General features: G+C 41.8%; 1 protein-coding gene across 1 annotated transcript in view; it reads left to right on the forward strand.

Annotated features, from left to right (window-relative positions):
- The first annotated feature begins 6,628 nt into the window (after nt 1-6,628).
- LOC147331783 (guanine nucleotide-binding protein G(I)/G(S)/G(O) subunit gamma-13-like) overlaps nt 6,629-21,588 on the forward strand; it is a 15,929-nt gene continuing 969 nt past the window's right edge. The window contains exons 1-3 of the mRNA XM_086288018.1: nt 6,629-7,061; nt 16,927-17,053; nt 18,372-21,588. The exon at nt 18,372-21,588 is cut by the window's right edge and continues 969 nt beyond it. Coding sequence (XP_086144144.1) covers nt 16,956-17,053; nt 18,372-18,477 — 204 coding nt within the window. The 5' untranslated portion in view covers nt 6,629-7,061; nt 16,927-16,955 and the 3' untranslated portion in view covers nt 18,478-21,588. The remainder of the gene's footprint in view (nt 7,062-16,926; nt 17,054-18,371) is intronic.

Here is a 21,588-nt window from a genome sequence, read left to right on the forward strand (position 1 = left end):
AATTCAGTTACATACAACATGTGTTCTGATGAGAATCAAACAGGAGGATAAAACAGAGTCTGCCTAGCTTGTGAATGACGAGTTGCTACTGTCAGTCAGATCCACCCTGAGGCCTCAATCACACTAGAGTAAAAGTAGCATGTGAATCTCTGTGCGACCAGGAAAAAATGGTGCTTGGCAATTGATTGCAATTAATATTTTTGCTGTTTGGGCCTCTTCCAACTTCCGCACGTAGTGAGGTTTAATCAGAATACCCTTCCCGTTCATTTAAATTACAGCAAAAACGTGCAAAACACCTTAAATGGATGCAAAATCACACTAACCAGAAGACAAGAGTTTGAGAGGTTAAAACAACCTTTTTTGCCATTTATTTTGCTTCTATTTGATTTTTATTCTACTTTTTCTGTTAAAAAAAATGACGGCTTGGTTAAAATCTACAAGGAAATTCTCACTCATTCATTGCCTATATTACTGCAGTGGTTTTGTCTGCGCTATCATCATGCCTATTTCAGATGTTGTATGCATGTATGTTAAAAAAACAAAACAAAGCTGCTTCTAAAAGCGTTCTCAGAGGAAGCCCATAAATGATAATGGCTGATAAATGCAGTTCAGTGTAATGCACAGAACTGGTGAAGGAATCTGTGGGTCAGGTTAATGGGAAAGAGGAGTGGAGACTTTATTCATACAATCAGTGTCTCTTTGATTTTTCTACAGTAATTAAGGCAATTATATTTGTGTATAAATTATATTTGAGTGTCCCGGCTGTTTCTGTTTGGGATCTGCTTCAGTGCTCCTGATCACAACTGACTGTGGTCCATTTGAACCAGCGGACCCTCTCTAATGGAGCATCAGTAATCTGCTGGTCTAATCCCTGCACACATACAGATAAACGTGCAGTCCAACAGTGGCATACGCATTTACACAAAGAGCTGTAATCTAATCTAATCCAGACCCTCTTTACTGGCCTCCATCAAATATGTCACACCATTAATCACATCAGATTAATGAGAAATAAATGAAAGAGTGGAGACTTCCAGGATTAGAAACAGCCCATCAAAGGCCTAATGACAGATGTTTCCAGTGTGTGGAGGTGTGTACCTGTTCAGAAATTTACCAGGAGAAAGACAAAGACAGTTAAATGATGATACTAGATGTGCTAGGTGGTTTGGACATCTGAGTCTTCCCTAAAACACCCCCCTCAGGCACCAGTCATACTGGCCTAGAGACCAGTTGGCGATTCCCTGGCTACCATCACTTGTAGGTAAAAATGTATATTCCCCAACCGTCTGGTGAGTGTTAGCTGGATGTTCCAAAAAGGTCTGCAGTGCTGCACCAAAAACCTTTAGCTAAAGTGCTGGTACACACACTATTAAATCTTCAAATTGTCCATATTTTCTTATTTGAACCACAAAAGTAGGCGTTCAAAAGCATTTGAACAAAAAAATTTGAATAAAAACATTAAATTTTCAATTGAGGAGCACTAATAAAAGCAAACCAAGTGCTGAAAAGATCAGAGTTATTGAAATCATAGTGAATGTAGTACAGGGTGGGCCATTTATATGGATACACCGTAATAACATGGGAATGGTTGGTGATATATTAAAGTCCTGTTTGTGGCACATTAGTATATGTGAGGGGGCAAACTCCTCCAGATGGGCAGTGACCACGGTGGCCATTTAGAAGTCGGCCATCTTGGATACAACTTTTGTTTTTCCAATAGGAGGAGGGCCATGTGACACATCACACTTATTGGTAATGTCACAAGAAAAACAATGGTGTGCTTGGTTTCAGCGTATCCATACAAATGGCCCACCCTGTATAATCCTCTCTGCTCACATATTATCAGTGCGAGATATATCTGAGCTGCCCAGCTCTTTCGCTGACCTCCTGTCTTCTGCTTCTGGGAATCAATAGTGTCAAGAGAGGGAAAAAAACTCTTTAAGGACTTTCTAGGACAGCGAGCCAATTTCCCAGTCATTTCACACCTCCTGTGAAAGTGGTCGACCACCTCTGCACCCAGTGTGCGCTCTGGCTCCAGCAGCACAGTAGTGGCAGGTACAGGAAATCTTCTCTTGTCCAATGGAAATAGATGTTTTTTATAAGCACTTTAAAGCGTGGCAGACTGTGACCCTGAGAGGTGAGGCGGACTAATTCCATCTAGCCAGCATCCTGATATTGCCGCTCCCTGAGTCGCATGTCTTAATGGAGACTGCAAAGTATGTCGGTTAAAGCGGGGGGAGAACATGATTTCGCAGAGAGAGTCATTTCAGAGAAAGATTTCCCAGTCCTGCTTTTGCATGTAGACCGTCAGCTGAAGCTTGGCTTGCTTGAGATTAGTATTAGCAGACCACATGTAACAATTTACATATCCAGACTGTGCATTGGGACGTGCTTACTGAAGTTGCACCCAAAAATCACTCATTTCGCTGCGTTTTGGGTGCAGTAATCTGCAGATTGCATTTTATTATTCGATTTGTTCGGATAACAATCATCAGCAGTGTAAACTGTTCTGTTCAGAGTCTTTAAAACAGAGTCCTGCGTCCTGACTCATGTTACAAGACATCCGCTGACAGATGGTGCCAGTTTACGCACATCTGCTGATTCAGAGCAAACTGGAATTTTAGATGGCAAGTTCAGGCACAACATGGCTAAAAGCAATTTGCTGGCGTTTGATGTGGTCGTAGCAGGAACAAAGTACAGCCTGGGAGAAATGTCAGGTTTACTGTGCTGATAGCCACAAGTGAATGTCAGGTCTCACACAGGCCGGTTCTCTCTAATGTAAAAATCTCAAGAAGGTATACTGGTCACTGAAGTCTTACTTTAAAATTCTCAGGACAGACTATTTCGCTGAAAACATGTGGAGGGATTACGTCAGTGCATTATTTTTCCATTTAAAGGCGTAGATGATGATTATATATTTTTAGAAATCTACTGCTTTAGTGTTTTGTTGGTTTGAAGCTCAAGTTTCTGCAAGTGGAACTTTTGCAGCAATCGTTGCTTTGGAGCAACACAGTTTACTGCCTTCATATCTTAAACAGCGCAGCACCTTTAACTGACTAAACATGTCATCTCTTCAGTGTTCAGTCTGTTTAATTCAAACTCTGGTTCGTTTTCCTCCTTGGGGCAGTTTGTTTCTGCAGATGTCAACACAGTAATCAAAAGAGCTAAAGTGAGCTAGCGACTGCTGTTCTCCATGTTCACCAGCACTCTGCTTCGTTTGAAGTTCACTTGGATTTTTGTCCCTGAAAAGAAACCAAATAAAGGGAAAAGCTACATGTTTGCAGACTCAACAACTGATTCAGAAAGAGAGAAAGAGAAAAACACAAACTTTAATCGACATGATAATTCAGTGTTTTAGCTTGTTTCCACAAATATCAAGACACCCAGACTCCCCTACTGGGTCAAGTCTGACGGAAATCAAAAACAAGACATTGTCTGAGAACCCAAAGTCACAGGAAGATGCAAATACAGAACTGGGGTAGTCATTATGACACGGTAGTTGACGTCACTCCCAATATGCTGTGATCCAGTTACCTTGGAATTCAGATGTTGGAATTCAGAAGTGAAAATCACCTGAGTTAGTGTGTTCCAGCTGTAAAATCTCAAAAACAAAAATACTTAGCAAGGTAGAGCCAGTCATGCATTGCTAGCAAGTCAGCATAATACTGGGAGGGGGGATAGGACCTGGTCAGTGCTGTGGAGCCGTATGGCTCATTTAGCGAGTCCCAAATTTACAGTGTACTACCATTTATGTTCACTCCTGCCGTCTTTTGTTGTTCACTGGGGGTTGGTAGAACTGCTCTGGCATTTGAAAAACTGAGTTGAGTGGGTGTTGAAAATGAAAAACCCAATTGGGAAATTCTAACTTCCGACCTCATCTGGAATGCACCATACAAGAAGACAAGGGCTATAAACACACACAAGGTAATTACAGAGATAGGAAACACCAGAAGCACAGCTGCAACTAATCAAGAAAACTAGACAGGAAGTCTAGAAATATTACATACACGAGACAGACTACTAAAATGAAACGTAAAGGACCAAACAAGAGAACATCATTGATGTGCACTTGAGAATACACAGAGAACACCAGGGAGGCAGGGTAAACTGAAAGGAGTACAATATATACTCAACAGTAACTGAAAATAACAAGAAATGAAGACTTGACTATATACAAATGATCATACCCAATCAGATATGCTAAAGATGCAAGGAACAAAACATTCTCACAACTGAAAAGAAACATCAACTTGCAAAAACTTAAAACCCGGGGCCGTGACATGACATGTGTGGAGAGCATACAAGCTAGCCACCCACAGAAAACCAGCAAAGAAGAAACACTATCGCTGTAGGCGATTTTAGAAAAGCCTTTCAGGAACGAAGTGGTCAGCAGACCAAAACTGAGAGAAAGATCTCTGCGCAGCATTTTACAGTGGCTTGCAAAAGTATTGGGCCCCTTGAACTTTCCCACATTTTGTCACATTACAGCCACAAACACGAATCAGTTTTATTGGAATTCCAGATGAAAGACCAACACAAAGTGGTGCACACGAGAGAAGTGGAACAAAAATCAGACATGATTCCAAACATTTTTTACAAATAAATAACTGCAAAGTGGAGTGTGCGTAATTATTCAGCCCCCTGAGTCAACACTTTGTAGAACCAGCTTTTGCTGCAGTTCCAGCTGCCAGTCTTTTAGGGTCTGTCTCTACCAGCTTTGCACATCTACAGACTGAAATCTTTGCCCATTCTTCTTTGAAACAGCTCCAGCTCAGTCAGATTAGATGGACAGCGTTTGTGAACAGCAGTTTTCAGATCTTGCCACAGATTCTGGATTGGATTTAGATCTGGACTTTGACTGGGCCATTCTAACACATGGATATGTTTTGTTTTAAACCATCCCATTGTTGCCCTGGCTTTATGTTCAGGGTCGTTGTCCTGCTGGAAGGTGAACCTCTGCCCCAGTCTCAAGTCTTTTGCAGACTCCAAGAGGTTTTCTTCCAAGCTTGCTCTGTATTTGGCTCCATCCATCTTCCCATCAACTCTGACCAGCTTCCCTGTCCCTGCTGAAGAGAAGCCCCCCCAGAGCATGATGCTGCCACCACCATATCTGACAGTGGGGATGGTGTGTTCAGAGTGATGTGCAACGTTTTGCATTTTGGCCAAAAAGTTCCATGTTGGTCTCATTTGAGCAGAGCAGCTTCTTCCACATGTTTGCTGTGTCCCCCACATGGCTTGTGGCAAACTGCAAACGGGACTTCTTCTGGTTTTCTGTTAACAATGGCTTTCTTCTTGCCACTCTTCCATAAAGGCCAACTTTGTGCAGTGCACGACTAATAGTTGTCCTATGGACAGATTCCCCCACCTGAGCTGTAGATCTCTGCAGCTCGTCCAGAGTCACCATGGGCCTCTTGGCTGCATTTCTGATCAGCGCTCTCCTTGTTCGGCCTGTGAGTTTATGTGGACGGCCTTGTCTTGGTAGGTTTGCAGTTGTGCCACACTCCTTCCATTTCTGGATGATGGCTTGAACAGTGCTCCGTGGGATGTTCAAGGCTTGGGAAATCTTTGTGTAGCCTAAGCCTGCTTTAAATGTCTCAATAACTTTATCCCTGACCTGTCTGGTGTGTTCTTTGGACTTCATGGTGTTGTTGCTCCCAATGTTCTCTTAGACAACCTCTGAGGCCGTCACAGAGCAGCTGTATTTGTACTGACATTAGATCACACACAGGTGCACTCTGTTTAGTCATTAGCACTCATCAGGCAACGTCTATGTGCAACTGACTGCACTCAGACCAAAGGGGGCTGAATAATTACGCACACCCCACTTTGCAGTTATTTATTTGTAAAACATGTTTGGAATCATGTCTGATTTTGGTTCCACTTCTCACGTGTGCACCACTTTGTGTTGGTCTTTCACCTGGAATTCCAATAAAACTGTTTCGTGTTTGTGGCTGTAATGTGACAAAATGTGGGAAAGTTCAAGGGGGCAAAATACTTTTGCAAGCCACTGTAACTATTGTCAATACTTCCATTTGAACTCTAAATTCAGCTAGTAGTCAACCTTTGCACGACCATACTGCATCGCTGTACAAAACTTCTTTCTTCAACCAGAGTTCTGGCCGATAGAAGGACCAGTAAGCCACATCCATCTTTAGCAATAAATCTAAACTCAGTGTGTCTTCTGTCACGTGATGATGAGAGCCATTAAAGGTTAAATCAAAGGTGTAACTCAAGAGTTATACAGACTGGTTGGCAGTAAAATAACGAATCTCTCCTTTAGTTGCTGATACAAACTGTGTGATCAAACAGATTCTTCTGTTGTCTTAGAGGGTTTAAAAGTGACATAAAGCAAACGTGTTTCTTTTTTCTTGACTGGAAACCTAAATCTTTCTCCTGCTCTGAAGCTATAAGTGGCCATATTAGGGCAGAAATCCAGGATCTGGCAATGGGGGCAAAAAGAGTCCTCGTGCGCGCGCACGGACACGCGCGCACGCACACACACAGAAGTCTTCCCTTGTGCTGTACCTGCGCTTATACCCCCACCCCTTCCTCGCCTTATCAACTCTCCGTACGCATCCTGGGGGAACACACTCTTCCTCTCGCTCCTACACTCACGCGCGCGCGCACTGGCGCTCATATAGGAGGATCCCAGCAGAGAAGCGGGCAGCGAACGACGGAGCGCGCACGGGACCAGATCGTTAACTTGTCGTTTCCCCGCCTCATTCTCGTGCAGGTTCAGCAGCTGCAGCAACAAACCGGACTACCGGCGAACAGCGAGACTCCTCCAGCGCTCCAGACAGCTTCAGACTGGTCGTCATCGCGTCTTTTACTCTGGAGACTGCGGATTTTATCCCTGATCTTTTCCAGCGGATACCGAGAGTGCACACCGCCTCTCCGAGATAAACTAAGTCTACGGACATTAAGTGCGCTATTTGTTTTCTAGCAGAGGGGGGAAATCAGTCTCCGTGAGTCAGGCCAGCTGTCTTCTCGCCCTCTCCTCCAGTTTAACTGCACCGGTCAGACTTGGAAAGAGCAACAGCCTCCGCCAGCGCATCAGTGAGGTAGGAGAGCCACATTATGCCACCGTACACTATCTTCTGTGGCTGCTCTGCCAACATAGCGGGGCCTTTATTAATATTACAGGCTCGCCTATTCGCATAAAGCACGGAGGTCAAACTGACCCCTAAATGAAACTGTGGATTTTATTTTAATCTGGGCAAGACGATAAGTACACTCCTTATGCATCTGTGTCATAGGCTGGGTTTTTTCCGTGCGTACTTCACAAACTGCAACCACGCAGGCTATACAGAACCCACGAATGTTACATAAAACTTATATTTGTCCTCTGCACTTTCTCTTCCTCCTCCTCCTCCCTTTTCTCTCCCTGGCCTCTTTTGACCCTGTTCTGGGGATAGATGGTGCTCCGGACGACGTTTTTAGGGAGGGAGTGAAGAGTTGTGAAGATTTTAATTTTTACACTTTTTCTTTGGTAATAAAAGGATAGTAAACTTAAAATGACCTAAAACCGTCTGGTTATGAGAACGTGGACCCCTGGATCAAGATATAAAAGCTGCACAACCCCCAGACTGAGAAGATCGTCTCTCCTTTTTATTATTTTTTTTTATTTTCCGTTTTATGGCTGAGTGCTTTGTAGTTCATTAATACCAAGCCTCTTCATTGTGGTATGTAATGTGTGTCTCTGTGGTACGTTTGCATCTCATTCACCTCTCTTTGCCATGGTTTTCTCTACTCACAGCTGTTTGTGTCTCTCTGTGGTTCATTTCTTTGCAGCGGATTTTTGCAGTTTTCAATTTCCGTCACAAAGAGATCGTCTTAAAACAAATTTACTATAGATTTTACATGTGTGTTGTTTTCGATCTCTTTGCGATTGCGTTCTATCTCTTTCTACACGTTTTATCTCTACTTATAGCTGTTGGTGCTCTCACTCCTGTCGTCTTTGGTGTATAGGTGTAAGCTTTGCATCTCTTTGCCGTTGTCTTGTGTTCTGGGGCAGGCACCGCCACCCCTAGTGTATGCGTGGCCCTGTGGGGAACACGCATACACCCAAACAAAAACATGCACGCAAACATTAATTCCATCCAATCTAGTTCATGCCTGCATTGATCAGGTTCCATTGATTGGATGTTTCCCTCATGCAGACAGGGCCCCACTAGTGTGATAACATCTGGACTGATCCCAGCCACTTCAGAGCTCACTGAAGTGCTGCTGAAGAGATTAGCTGGTTGTAAAAGCTCAAACATCATCTGTCAGAAGCTGGCATTTATTATCCTCAGCAGCATCTCATCTTCAGTTTAACTACAAGGAGCCTCTTCTTTCTTTCTTACTCGCCACTCTCAGCTGGTCAGAAGAGCTCTGCCTGTTCCTTTCTATTTTTAGCTTCTATTTACAATGCAGTAGCTATAGAGGCAAGAGGAGGCTCTCATTCTGTTTCCATCATCAGCCTCTCTGCCTCTTACTTATCCTTATCTGTCACAATTTATTTATTTTTGCTTTGGCCTTACCTTCCACCAACTCTTACACTTTCACACTTTTATCCTTGGCTTTCTAATTTAACCTTGAGCTATAATCATAGCAGTCAGAAGGACCACGAGTTAAGCATTCAACAGCAGTACCTCACAATAGACCTGCTCCACTCTCTCCATCACACACACACATATCTATAGTATATGTGAGGGGCGAGATAGCAGAGGAGACGGGGGGTAAAGGTTAATCTCTGGATGCTTTTGACCCAAATCGCTACGTGACCTATATACCCTCTCTTAAAACAACCACCCCACTTTAACCTTCACACACACAAACCCAAATATATCTTTTTAAAAGCTTCAGGCATACACAGATATGTGACAGCCTTTTTGATGCAGACCCAGAGTCTGACTAAATGTTACATTTTTGAGGCACTGTGAGTTATCAAAATACTGAAAACAGATTCAGTTCATAAAAATAGTTGATTTTTTTTTATAAAGAACATGTAATTAACTTGTTCTTCATCTTTTATAAAACTTGAGCAGACTCTTAAGAAAAAGATGACCTCCATTCATGGCAAAGTGTCCCAGTTTAAACTTACAGCTCTGTATACACTGCAGTGAGCTCTGCAAAGACAGCCACACCTTGACCAAACACCATATATTACTGCTCTGAACTACCTGTGTGGTAAGAGCAAAGCCATCATCTCTAAAAGCCGGTCAACTCTTTCCCCCCTGGGAAACCTGTTAGGGGTAACCCTAGTTTCTCTTTTCTAAGTCATATTTCAGAGCTGCATCCAGGTCAAACATGTTTTTGAGGGTAACAGTGAAGGTGAACGCCATGTTTTGGAAAAGTGTTTTTCATGTTTCGAGCACCAAGAGGCAGAATTCTTTTAAAGAGATGTAAAATGAACAAAATCTATTAAAACCGACAAAGAAAGTTTACACCGCCTGAGCTACAAAATGACCACCGCATCCAACTACCGTATTTTCCGCACTATAAGGCGCACTTGAAATCCTTTGATTTTCTGAAAAATTGACAGTGCGCCTTATAATCTGGTGCGCCTTATGTATGAATTCTGGTTGTGCTTACTGGCTCAAAAATCTGTCAAAAATATTTTAGTTTGGTAAGCTACGAAGCCGCACCGCTTGATGGATTGTCTGAGCATTACAGCTACCGTAGTCAGGAGCCTCGTGGAGTAATCTGGGTCCAAAACTGCAGCACACTGAGAGTTAAAAACTGTCCAAATTCTTTCATCTGTAATAAAATGATCAACGTTGCTGCTTTACCAGGTGTAACAATTAAGTTTAACATCCAGGCATCCATGAAAACAGGATTTATTAAATTTAACAGAGTTAGAAGTTAGCAGGGAGTTAGCTCGCTAGTTTCACTAGTTACCTAAACATGATATAGCATGTTCTGACTGAGAGATTTCTGAAAAATTCAAACGTACAGCTCTGCTATCACTTTCAACATGAATGAAGACAGAAAACTAAACAGCAGTGATGTTTGTAGGGTTACGGAAGTTGGGCTAGCTGCTATATAACGATATGCTACGTGATCGCTAGCGACACAGCTATGTTAGCATAACATAAACACAGTGAAGCTGGAGGATGAACGCTAACTTTTTTTCTACTTGATAAAAGTTAACGTGAGGGTTCCTGATGGTTAGGGACAAATGCAATCGCATGGCAGGATGCTGTAAACGGACCAAACTGCAGTCAGGAGAACAACTGAGATAATCCATCCACAATACGAGGTTAGTCATTCATATACTGCAACAACATAGAGCAGCTGCAGAGAATTCAACATTAATGAATCAATGGTACAGAAGTGGAGGAAGCAAGAAGAATGAGTTGAATAAAGTTTGATTTATCTGACTTCTTTGATTCGCTTAATGCGCCTGATGGTCCTGGTAGTTTATTTTACTTATCTGACTTCATTACGAGATAACAAAGCTGTGTTTCCAACAACTACATTGCCTACATTCCCCTCCTGGGAAGTGTGCAGCTTTCTTACACGATGCTTGTGCAAATGATCCACCTACACTCAGGATCATTCCACATTCATAAAAAGCAGCACGCTCTCTCGACTCTAACAATGCTAAGATGTATAGCCAAGTTAAGTGCTGAGCAAGTATTTTAACATGCTCGACTCCAGAGGGAATTTTCTCACATTCCTACTTTGCTTGATTACAACAAGGTCGTTTCCATCATTTTCAGGTAGCTTGTAATATCTGAGAAAACTGTGAGTGTCCCCATGACACTCTACTGCCCTTGGTTGGTACAGTAACTTGCTCCAAACGTGAAGGTGAACTGTTCCGACTCTCATCCTGACCGCTTCATGCTTTACTGCATGTTGCCCGGTTCATGCAGGCTGTCACGGCTCGATGAACCCGGCAGAACTACAGGATGAGCTAGAAAAAACAAAAACACACACATCAGACTTTGTCAACTAACTGACAATATCAACAGTGCTGTGAGCTTTGGCTGTGGAGTGCCTGTTTGGTTCTGTGACAAAAAGAGCGCTGTACATCCAGTACACACCCTTACGATATCCTGTGTGAATGTGAAGCTAGTCGATGGTGCTGTGATGGAGGGGGAAAGACTTCCGACATGCTCATCCTCGTAAGTGTGGTGATAGAAGCTACGAGGAAGCCGGGGTCTTCCCTGTGATAGTAAACAATGCAGGGCTTATGAGATTAGTTTAGAGTAACATTAGCAAGGGATCGCAATAAATTTGACTCTGATTTATTGATGTTTTAATATACATCACAAGCACCATTACACGTGACTGCTGGTTTAGAGTAAATGGGATATAATTGATAGTTTTTTTCCACAACTGCCATAATTGGCCGGAGAACAAAAAAACGGAGACGACTGCTGTGAGAAGCGACAGATTAACTGCCTGAGACAGTCAGAAACAGATATCAGAGAGCAGCGAAAGGACGGGAGCGAGAACGCAGCAGAGTTCTTGATCTTTTCTGATTCAAAGCCCACAGAGTAAGATATCAGTAAACCACATGGCAGTATAATGGTGGAGTCTTTCCATTATTTACTCTGTGTGGCGTTTAAAGGCTGTCTAAAGCAGAGCTTTACCAGATAAACACAGACATATTTACACAGTTGGCTATTCATCCAGTCCCATTCAAAGTAATTGGAGATGGAGAGAGACAAAGGTGTATGATAGAAAGAAAGAAATAGCTGGCATGAAGACGACGTTTGATTCTTGGGTTCATTCAATGACTGTTTATGATAGACGAATTTTTCTCATTACTTCTGGTAGTATAATTGTATAATTCAGTTTTGGCATTCTTGTTGTTCCCAGAAAAAAAGGCTGTAGTTGGGAGGGGGGTCAGTGCATGACTTTCCGAGCATAAGCTGGGAATTAGCATCCAAATTAGCCCTTATACACAATCGCATTTTTAATCTACTTATTTGTAGCAACCAAAATACTCTGAAGAAAATAAACGTTTTTTAAAAATCATACGCTTTTTTTTTTAACTGCAAAATGACAATACCAAATGTAACATTTAAATAATCACTGATGAGCTTTTCCATTGCTTTCCTTTGCGATCAGCTTCAGTAATATAATTACAGCAACAAAAGTAGCGGATAAAACATAAACATAAATAATTATGACTGAGTCGTCTCTAGCAGACTGCAGAGCTGAAAGATCAAGCCAACGTGGAAGTGCCAAACGCTGCAGTTCCTCTAACGGCCACTTGAGACTGACTCTGTTGACGAGTCAGTCCCCACAGACTCCATGTAAAAGTGACAATAAAGCACTAAAAAGCACGTTTACAGCTTTAAAAACGTGTTTTGGGATCTATGGATAGTTTCTCCCTTCATGACAGCTATGGCGTTTACAGTTGAGGGCATGGTTGCTTTGACAGACGCGCCAACACAGGGAGCTGTAGCTGTCTGCGAGGTCTCACCTCTGCTAACTGCAGTCACTGAACTTGACCTTTAAACTTCTGGTGCTTTAGGCGCCTTTTACAGTATCCTGATGAAATTGCTGGACTCGTTTAATGGCTTGAAATCTGTCTCGTTAGTGAAACTGCACGCTGACTGTGCCATGCATCTCGAAATTTGGCAGATTCTTGTAAACGTAACAGTTTGAAACAGCAGGCCCCCCCCTTTCTTTCTCAGCATTACCTGCAGGCAGTAAATCCACATCAGCAGCAGCGGTGGTGGTGGTGGTGGGAGGATGGAGGAAATGACTTGTAGTGACAGATGTCTGTGTTCTCCACGCTTTCCAAACTCCACTCTCTCTCTTCGTGTCGGGAATATTGTTCCGCTTGTTGATGTTTGACGTTTCCAGTGAAATATTTGATACAGCTTGTACAGTGACGTTGCTACTGTAGCCACCTAAATGTTATCTTTAATTCCAAGCTAAGACTCAAACACTTTGTGATGAGCGACATCACGGGTTAACATTTCCACCGGGCATCATCACTCGCTGGTATTTTGTTCAAACAAAGGCAAATATTCCATTTGTAGCTTGCTATCGCCAGTGTGTGAATGTGTGTGTGAATGGGTGGATGACTGAATGTAGTGTAAAGCGCTTTGGGGTCCTATGGACTAGAAAAGCGCTATACAAATGCAGGTCATTTACCATATTCCATTTTCATTTTAAGACTTGTGCAGTAAAGGGAATCTACACCTGCCTTCCCAGGACAGGAGTAACATAGATCAGGGAAGAGAATAAGTGAAAGAAAAAAACCAGGGAGGCGATCAATAAGTGGTGCAAAAATAAAACAAATAAATAAAAAAGAAAGGAGTCAAACAGAGACGCTGCCAGAGAAGAAATAAGAGAAGGAGGCTGAGAGGAGTGGAGAGAGAAGGATGGAGCAGACAAATAAATGTGAAAAAGAAGAACAGGTAGAGAGTGAAAACAGGGATGAAGGAGATGGTGAGTGATAGAGTTAGATGGAGGAAAGCATCCAATCCCAGTGTTGTCTCTAGAGGATGCTGCTGAAACCTGATCTCAGCCGGGAACTAGCCACCGCTCTAGTCCTGTGTGTCTAATATTGGTAAGACACACACACACATTGTCGTGTAATATTGCACCTGGTGTTTTCCTCATACTCACACGCGTGTGCACCTCACCGACTCACCGATTGCGCATCTCTCCTCGTCTCTCTCAATCTTGCCTCTTTTTTAAAACCACAACCTTTTTACCCGTCTCTCAAATAGCAATGACGTGCTAAAGATAAAAATAAATAAACATGTTTTACATTGACGCCTGGGGCTTTCCCATGTTCAGAGTGATGATTGATTCATTCTGTTCCAGAGTCCTAAATATCAGTTTTCAGAGGGGAAAAATCATTAAAAACCAGTTACGGCTTTGTGTTGCTCAATATTACTGTCCTGATAGTATCAATCGCCTCTTGTACTAGTACATTTACTGTAATGCGCCAAAATGTCAAGATGGTGCATATCTCACTCCAGGGTTTAACTACTGTTAGGGATAATTTTTCATTTAGGGAAATACATGTCAGAGCGATACATTTCAAGCTAGCCTAGCAGCAGCCATCGGTGGTATAAAAGAAGAACGCAGCTCTCTGGTGTGAAAAATGAAGCAAACATACAAGTGCTGTGTTCTTTTCATACAAAGTCAGAGGATCATATGGAACGGGATGATACTTAAGGTTGCTGGGAAAATGTACATTCCCTGGCCAGCTGGTGAGTGGATGCTGGAGGCTGCCAGCTGTTGGCGGGTGAAATTGGTCACAAAATCGTGCTGCACCAAAAACTTCCTTGTGATTGTGTTGGTCGCCAGGAGATGTGGTTCCCTGTAGTTAGTATGAAAGATGCTGACTTGTTGGTCTTCCTCAAGTTTCGCTGCAGTTTGGTGAGTAGTTTGCAGGGAAGCTGGGAACTTCCCTGCAAACTATGGACTGCAGCAGACCTCTGCTAGAGGAGCGCAATAAGCTATGCACAAGAGGAGAAACCAATGACGTCTTTATATTTTAAGTTCATAACTGTCTCTCAAAAGATAGTTGTGCATATAGCATATAGCAAACGACAGGCTTTGCTGGACAACTGACTGGATGCTTCTTTTGGATCCAGACCATGAAGTAGTTGTCAGATTCGGGGCGCTGTTTCCTGCCTGAATATAAGCCCTCACTCACTAAACTGTCATAAAGGACAACTGCGTAGTATCAACCATTATTCAGTGCCCCTTTAAAAATACCATAGCTGTTTCTATTCTGAAGGATCTCAACAAGATCAATTCTGAGTGCAGACTAGACAAGCACTCATCTCACCCGAATCCTCACATGACTCATAAAAGCACACACGGGGGTACATAAGCACAAGCACACGTACGAGAGGGGCTGCGTATTACTGAGAGAGTGGAGTGGACACAAAGCGTGGGAGGGGAGCAAGAGAGAGCAGGAGGGAGGAACGGACCAAAAAAGACGCTGCGGAAGAGAAAAAATACTCCACTTTTGTGCAGAGTTGGCCACTGAGAGATCCTGTAACTGATATTAATGTCGCATTGTTTATTAATTGTAAATCAGATGATCTGTACAGGTACAGATATATGTATACATTGTTTGTAAGGAGTGCCTCAGTGGGTTATGTCAGGACCTGAATATACTCTTTAATGGGAACAGATCAGCAGGATTAATGATTCAATTCAGTTCAGTTTTATTTATATAGGAACAAATCACAACAATGACCTCAAAGTGTTTTATATTATAAGGTAAAGACCCTACAATAAAGGAGCAACATTACCAATAAAAATAACTCATTCTATTACAAGATTATTGCAGAAAAAGTAATCTGTAAGAGTACTGTACATAAAAGATTAGCTTCCGAGATTGAAAAGTAAAGCCAGCAAGAAGTGGCTTAAATTTGCATTCTTTCCGATGGCCAGCAGGGGGCAAAAAGGCATGACCTGTAATTGCAGTTATCTCTTATCTCACGATAAAATACACTGATGTTTTTTGTCTCCATAGGAGTGATTCTGACTTTAGCTAATTGCATTTCTTACTTCCATGGATGAAATGGATATGACCTGCAGTGCATATTACTGATGCATTAGTCTCTACAGGTTGTGTAAAAGAAGTGCTGATCCCATTATGTCGGATGGATGGATCAGATTTTCTAATTGCATATAGTTTTAGGAACTTATTTCAAGATCTTTAGGAAGAAGATCGATCTGACTGATAGCTGCGCTGATGCTTGAAACCTGTGCGGATGAAAAGAGCAGGACAGTTCCCAAACATGATGACAACAGCTATCAGGAGCCGTAAAATTCAGTTATGCCTTTCAGTACTTTAGATGTCTCATACATGACTATGGCTGTGGATATGGATGATAAGCTTTGGTATTAGGTGCTTACAGATTTCTTTCAATACTCACCAAATCCTTGGGGGTGGGGAAAACAGAGAAAAAATCAATCAATTAATAAACAGGAAATATTGTTTTCCAAGCATGTTACCTCAACATCCTTGTTTGGTGGTTCATCAATATCACCTATATAAATACTGCTGAAACATTTTCTGTAAATGTTTGCTTATATGGACCCGTAATATAAAATTGAGCTGTTATTTCTTAGGCTGCTGTTTCAAGTTTGCGTTGAAACCACAGAACTAACTTTAGCTTTAACTTTTAGCTAACTTTTAGCTAACTTTAACATTTTTAGGTTTCTGGATTTTCAAATGTAACCAATTATTCTTTAGGTTTAACTAGAAATGTTTATTCATTGGTATTACCTATTAAAGCTATATATCAATTACATTTAGTTACTATTTTATCAGCTTACCCACCATTTTAAAGTTACTTTGTGTACAATTTGTAGATTATTGTTAGCTTTTCCATCATTTCTTCAAATGTTAGAGCTAACAACTTGTACAACTTACCCAATTTCAAATAGTTATGTTAGCTGTTTGTAGTATAGACTCTGCTCGCTTGCTAACCCAATTTCACACATTTGATTGTGGTAAATATGGTGCAATATCATGTGTCTGTGGGTGTGTCTGTGGGTGTGTCTGTGGGTGTGTTGGGACAGCACTGAACATGTACACACAATAGCACAGGAGAAAGATTAGATTGAGCACAAATACATGCTGTCCTTTTCCTCCTTTTGAGTACAGACGCAAAAAATTTTGTGACCTTAGTATGAAATTACCAAAGTATTCATTAAAGCCATGGAAGTGGAAACATGGAGCCCAAAAAACACAAAAGAAATCAAACGAATGTATCCTGTAGAGTTAAGAGAGTCTGTCAAATTTTTGGCAGCTCGGTTGTACTCTATGAACATACCAGCCTCTATTCTCCCTCCTGTAGGTGGAATCACTAAGCAGCAGTCATAAATCAGATGCACTTTGTGGTGTTCTTGCTGCAGGGCACAGATGTATTGAGCGTGTCTGCCTGCTATTTGACAGCGCTCTATATAAATATAACTGTGGCCTCCTCCCACTTTGTACAGGCAGAAAAGCCCTACAACAAGCTGCAGCCATGGATGAGATGGATCTGCCCCAGATGAAGAAGGAGGTGGAGAGCCTCAAGTACCAGCTGGCCTTCAAAAGAGAGAAGTCCTCCAAAACAGTGACTGAGTGAGTAGTTACTCCACTGCTGTGCTGCGCAGAGTTCACGACCCTGAAATCAACTGTGCACAAAAAAAGATAAATCGCTCTGAGCCTCTCAGATTGAAAAGGGAAGATATTTGTTTTAGCTAAATACGCCGAACACACTGGTAACTGCATTTACAGGAAGAGGCTGGGGAGAGAAAATAGAGCTATACTAGCTGTTACTATCTCTGGTTGTGTCGTCTTACTCAATTCAGTGCATTATTTTAAATTAGTACTAGTTTGTGTATAGTTTTGAGACCAAGTTCAAGTTCCCTCATCAGCAAATGGGGCTCAGTCAGAAGTCAAGCCATGTACTTGCTTCCATAATGTGGCTCAGCACTGTGTATGCTCCCCCGCATGCCTGTATGCACTGTCAGTAACATCTGGGCATGCTCCAGATGAGCATGATGGCGTCTTAGGGAGTCTGTGAGCTGCTATAGATCGGCTTTGGTACTGTTTGGCTTCACCACTAAGTTTATCTGTCTCGCCCTCTCTCTGCAGTCCCATCAGATTAAACACCCAAGGAAGCATTTCATCAGCACTGGGCCTTTTCACACCAGACATGTAAAATCAAAAATGATTTTTCAAATCCAGATCAACAGATCTGACCAATCAGACCGCTTGTAGCCCAGAATGCACACTGCTAGAATTTACTGTCACTTTTTCTCAGTGCTCTGTGTGTGTAATTGCCTTAATGTTGTTGTTCACAGGATGCAAAAGAATAAACAGTTATATATATATGTTATAAAATGTACATTCAAAAAGAGAATGAAACTGAGAACCTGCTTTTGTTTAACGTGTTCATTTTGAATTTGATGCCGACATCTGTGACATTATGGGATTTAAAGTTTAGGAGCAACACATGCTGCCATCCACACAGTGTCAGGCCTATTTCACTAAGACAATGCAAGACCTCCCTCTGCACTTATTTCAAAAGCATAGTCCAAACTGTTCAGCTAAGCATGAATGGGACAACATTTTGTGTTTCAAACTACTGCAGACACTAAAGAAGAGGTCATGCAAGGCAGTAGAAAAAATGCTTTTTTTATTTTATTTTTTATTTTCTGCTGGCTTCAAATTCAAAATCATAAACGTCTGCTCTTAATAAGAAACAGAGTTGTACGTTAGAACTAAAGTACACAAACAAAAGTTGCAAAATTGAATATAATTAGTTACTTATGGTCGCTCAGTTTATCCTTGTCCTTTTGCCTTATATGGGAAAGCGGATAGAGGACAGATTGTGGTAAGACTATACCACAGGAATTTAAAAAATGCCGCTCTTTCTATTTTTCTCTCCACACAGTTTGGTAAAATGGATAGAGGATGGTGTCCCAGAGGATCCCTTCCTGAACCCGGAGCTGATGAAGAACAACCCCTGGGTGGAGAAAGGAAAATGCATCCTTCTTTAGATTTAACCATTTAATGACCCTTGAATTTCAACACACATGCCCTACAGATGACCCCTGAAGCTGATCCTGTGAATGCACCGGCAGGACAGCGCCACCTAACCTCTCACCGTGAATGTACAACAGCTGGCAAACCTAACCCTCTCCCCAAAAACACACCCCAAGGGCACAGAAATACACGCTGACAGAGACACGCATTCACACACTTAACACTGCAAGTTTAATCCTGCCACGGCAATGCATCGTTTTTATGATATGACAGAAGTGATCGATACTTGTACTACGTGTCTTTATATGAATATACGACAACTTTTATTTATGCAGCTGCCAGTCACAAGCTTATTCCCTTTGCAGTTTTTTTCTTCCTAAATTTCCTAAATGCGTTAAAGATGTGTAATGGAGTCACGTTCTCACTGCCAGACTGACTGTAGATCTGCTGGGGGAATTTTGTTCCATACTGGAAATGACCACCATTACAATATAACGAGTCAGACCCCTTTAAACCGAATTAATAAAGTCTTTGATGAAAAAAAATGAACTAAGAACTGATAAGATAGTGATTTGTAAGTAAACACATCTCCTTTTCTTTTGACAGCCTTTCAACCAAATACAAGCTAATATCACCATTAGCATCACATTTAGCTAGATTCACCATTAGCATGACCATTAGCATCGCCATTAGCAATAGTTGCGCGGCTTCCTTTTCCTAAGCTACATGTAAATCGCTTCCAGCTCTGCTCCAGTGCAGTGCAGGGTGACAGTGACGACCCTGTACCTGTTTATCCCGTCTTTAAGTATGACGTCATTAGCTGTGTCTGGGCCCAAACTCCGCTGCAGGTCAAACGATCACTGAGAGTTAAAAACTGTATAAATTCTTTCATCTGTAATAAAATGATCAGCGTTCTGCTCTACCAGGTGTAACAATTAAGTTTAACAACCAGGCATCCATGAAAATAGAATTCATGAAATTTAATGGCTTTAAAAGCTAGCAGGGAGTTAGCTTGCTAGTTTCCATCTAAATATAATATAGCATGTTCTGAGCGAGGGATTTCTTAAACAAATTAAGACGTACAGCTCTGCTGTCACTTCCGACATAAATGAAGACAGGAAACCAAACAGCAGTGAAGTTTGTAGGGTTTACTGAAGTTGGGCTAGCTGGTATATAATGATGTGCTACGTGATCGCTAGCGACACAGCTATGTTAGCATAATATAAGCAGTAACGCTGGAGGATGAACGCTAACTTTTTTCACTCGATAAAAGTTAACGTGAAGATTCCCGATGGTTAGGGACAAATGCAATCGCATGGCAGGATGCTGTAAACGGACCAAACTTCAGTCAGGAGAACAACTGAGATAATCCATCCACAACACGAGGTTAGTCATTAATTTACTGCTGCACGGGCTGGGCTGTAGTTACATCGTAAGGTTTTAAAAACTGAGCTTTAAAGTGAATAGCGGTAATAAAAACCGACAGAGGCCGACAGTGATCACTGCCTGTTTGTAGGAGCTTTTTGAGATTAAAAACAACAAGACACAAAGCATTGAAACATGTTAAAAACACAAAAGCCTTATTAAACGCAGGGTAGTTTGGGCAGGATTCATCACCTCATCACTTAAAGACCGGATAACTGAAAATGGCAGAGCAAATTGACCAATGTGCTAACACAAAGATACAGATGAAACAGGTCCACGCACTACTTTCCAAAGTAGTCTGCACAGACACATTTCATTTCATCTGAAGTGCATGTTCATTTAGCTTTTTCAGTGTCTAATAGCTATCCAATCCATCAACGATGCATGAATGACTATAGGAGTAGCTTCAGCAGCACGTTTGCATTCGTCTGCACGGTTGGTGTAGCTTACAGAGCTTACAGTAGTTACGTGTTTAAATAAAACAGGAAAAAAGATGTAAAAATGTGCTTTGGGCTGCAAAGTATATATCACAGGTAGAGAGCATTCTGTTATGCTGCCTGTGTGGGCAGCTGGTATGGTTTAGTGTATCTTTCTTTGTATTTTTCTCCATATTCAAAGCTTTAGCTTGGGGGCAGTTGTAGTCCATTACACGATTGCGGAGCAGGCCATGACCGATATCTTGTCCTACTATAAACTGCAAGTCTTTATAGGTTCTCACGGGACACACAAGTCATCAAAAAGCTAATTTTATATCTACAAGTGTAATTAACAAACAGTTACAGATGAGACTTTTACACACAAAACAGACTCATTTAAATGATTTAAATGTGGAAACAAGCCTTTGCATGGTCTCTGTGACTCTGTGCAGAATGTCTGTAGAGGTTCAGAACTGCCACACTCGAATGCAGGGTGAAATCTGTATAATGGTGCACACTTCCTGACAGTCTTTTCTCTAAGGCACCCACAGTGTTCAGCTTTGTTAAGCTCTCACGCTAGAAAAGTGACGAAAGTAACAGAAGAATGGAAAGAAAGAAAAAATCAGGGAGAAGTGTGAAACTGGTGTACTTGTGAGCTTCGAAAGTCGGCGGACGGGCTCCCTTCTCAGCACTCTGCTGGACCACCTTAATGCATAACGTAACATAACACATGAAACGTTCGCAAAATATCTCCCACAGACTAAATTTACAGCCAGTGACTGAAACTCCAGCCTTTACGTGCGATAAACAACTTGCATGGACCCAAGAAGCTTTCACAGCTCTCCGCTCAGTGTGACTCCTGCAGGTTTTCATATGTAGTTTTAAAATAGCTCATAAAGCATGGTTATCCCATCTAGTCCTGCACACAGTGTTGTTGTTGAGTGTCATAGCAGCTCTGTTTGTGCTGTCAGAGCAGAACTCTGGGTCTCTGGAGGGGTTTGAGTTCCTTCTCCTCCGTAGCTACAGCCCCTAAAGGCTACACAATATAAGCACACACAAATACAGACATGACAACCAACACAGAAACATATATGCACATATTGTCTCTCTTGACACATGTACAGACAGACCAGTTTAACTTATTAACTTATTTATTTATTTATTGACAAGATTTCTTCTTCTTCACGTTTCTTTTTTTTCTTGTTTCCTGCGTCTCCGCTCCCTCTTCCTCAATCCCGCCCTCCAAGATTAAAACAAAATATATCACAAAAACGACCAAAAACG

Source organism: Aulonocara sp. 'chitande type north' Nkhata Bay, linkage group LG4 (genome assembly GCF_057382095.1).
Source record: "Aulonocara sp. 'chitande type north' Nkhata Bay isolate Kocher_YH1m ecotype deep benthic linkage group LG4, A_spYH_male_GT1.1, whole genome shotgun sequence".
Classification (NCBI taxonomy): domain Eukaryota; kingdom Metazoa; phylum Chordata; class Actinopteri; order Cichliformes; family Cichlidae; genus Aulonocara; species Aulonocara sp. 'chitande type north' Nkhata Bay.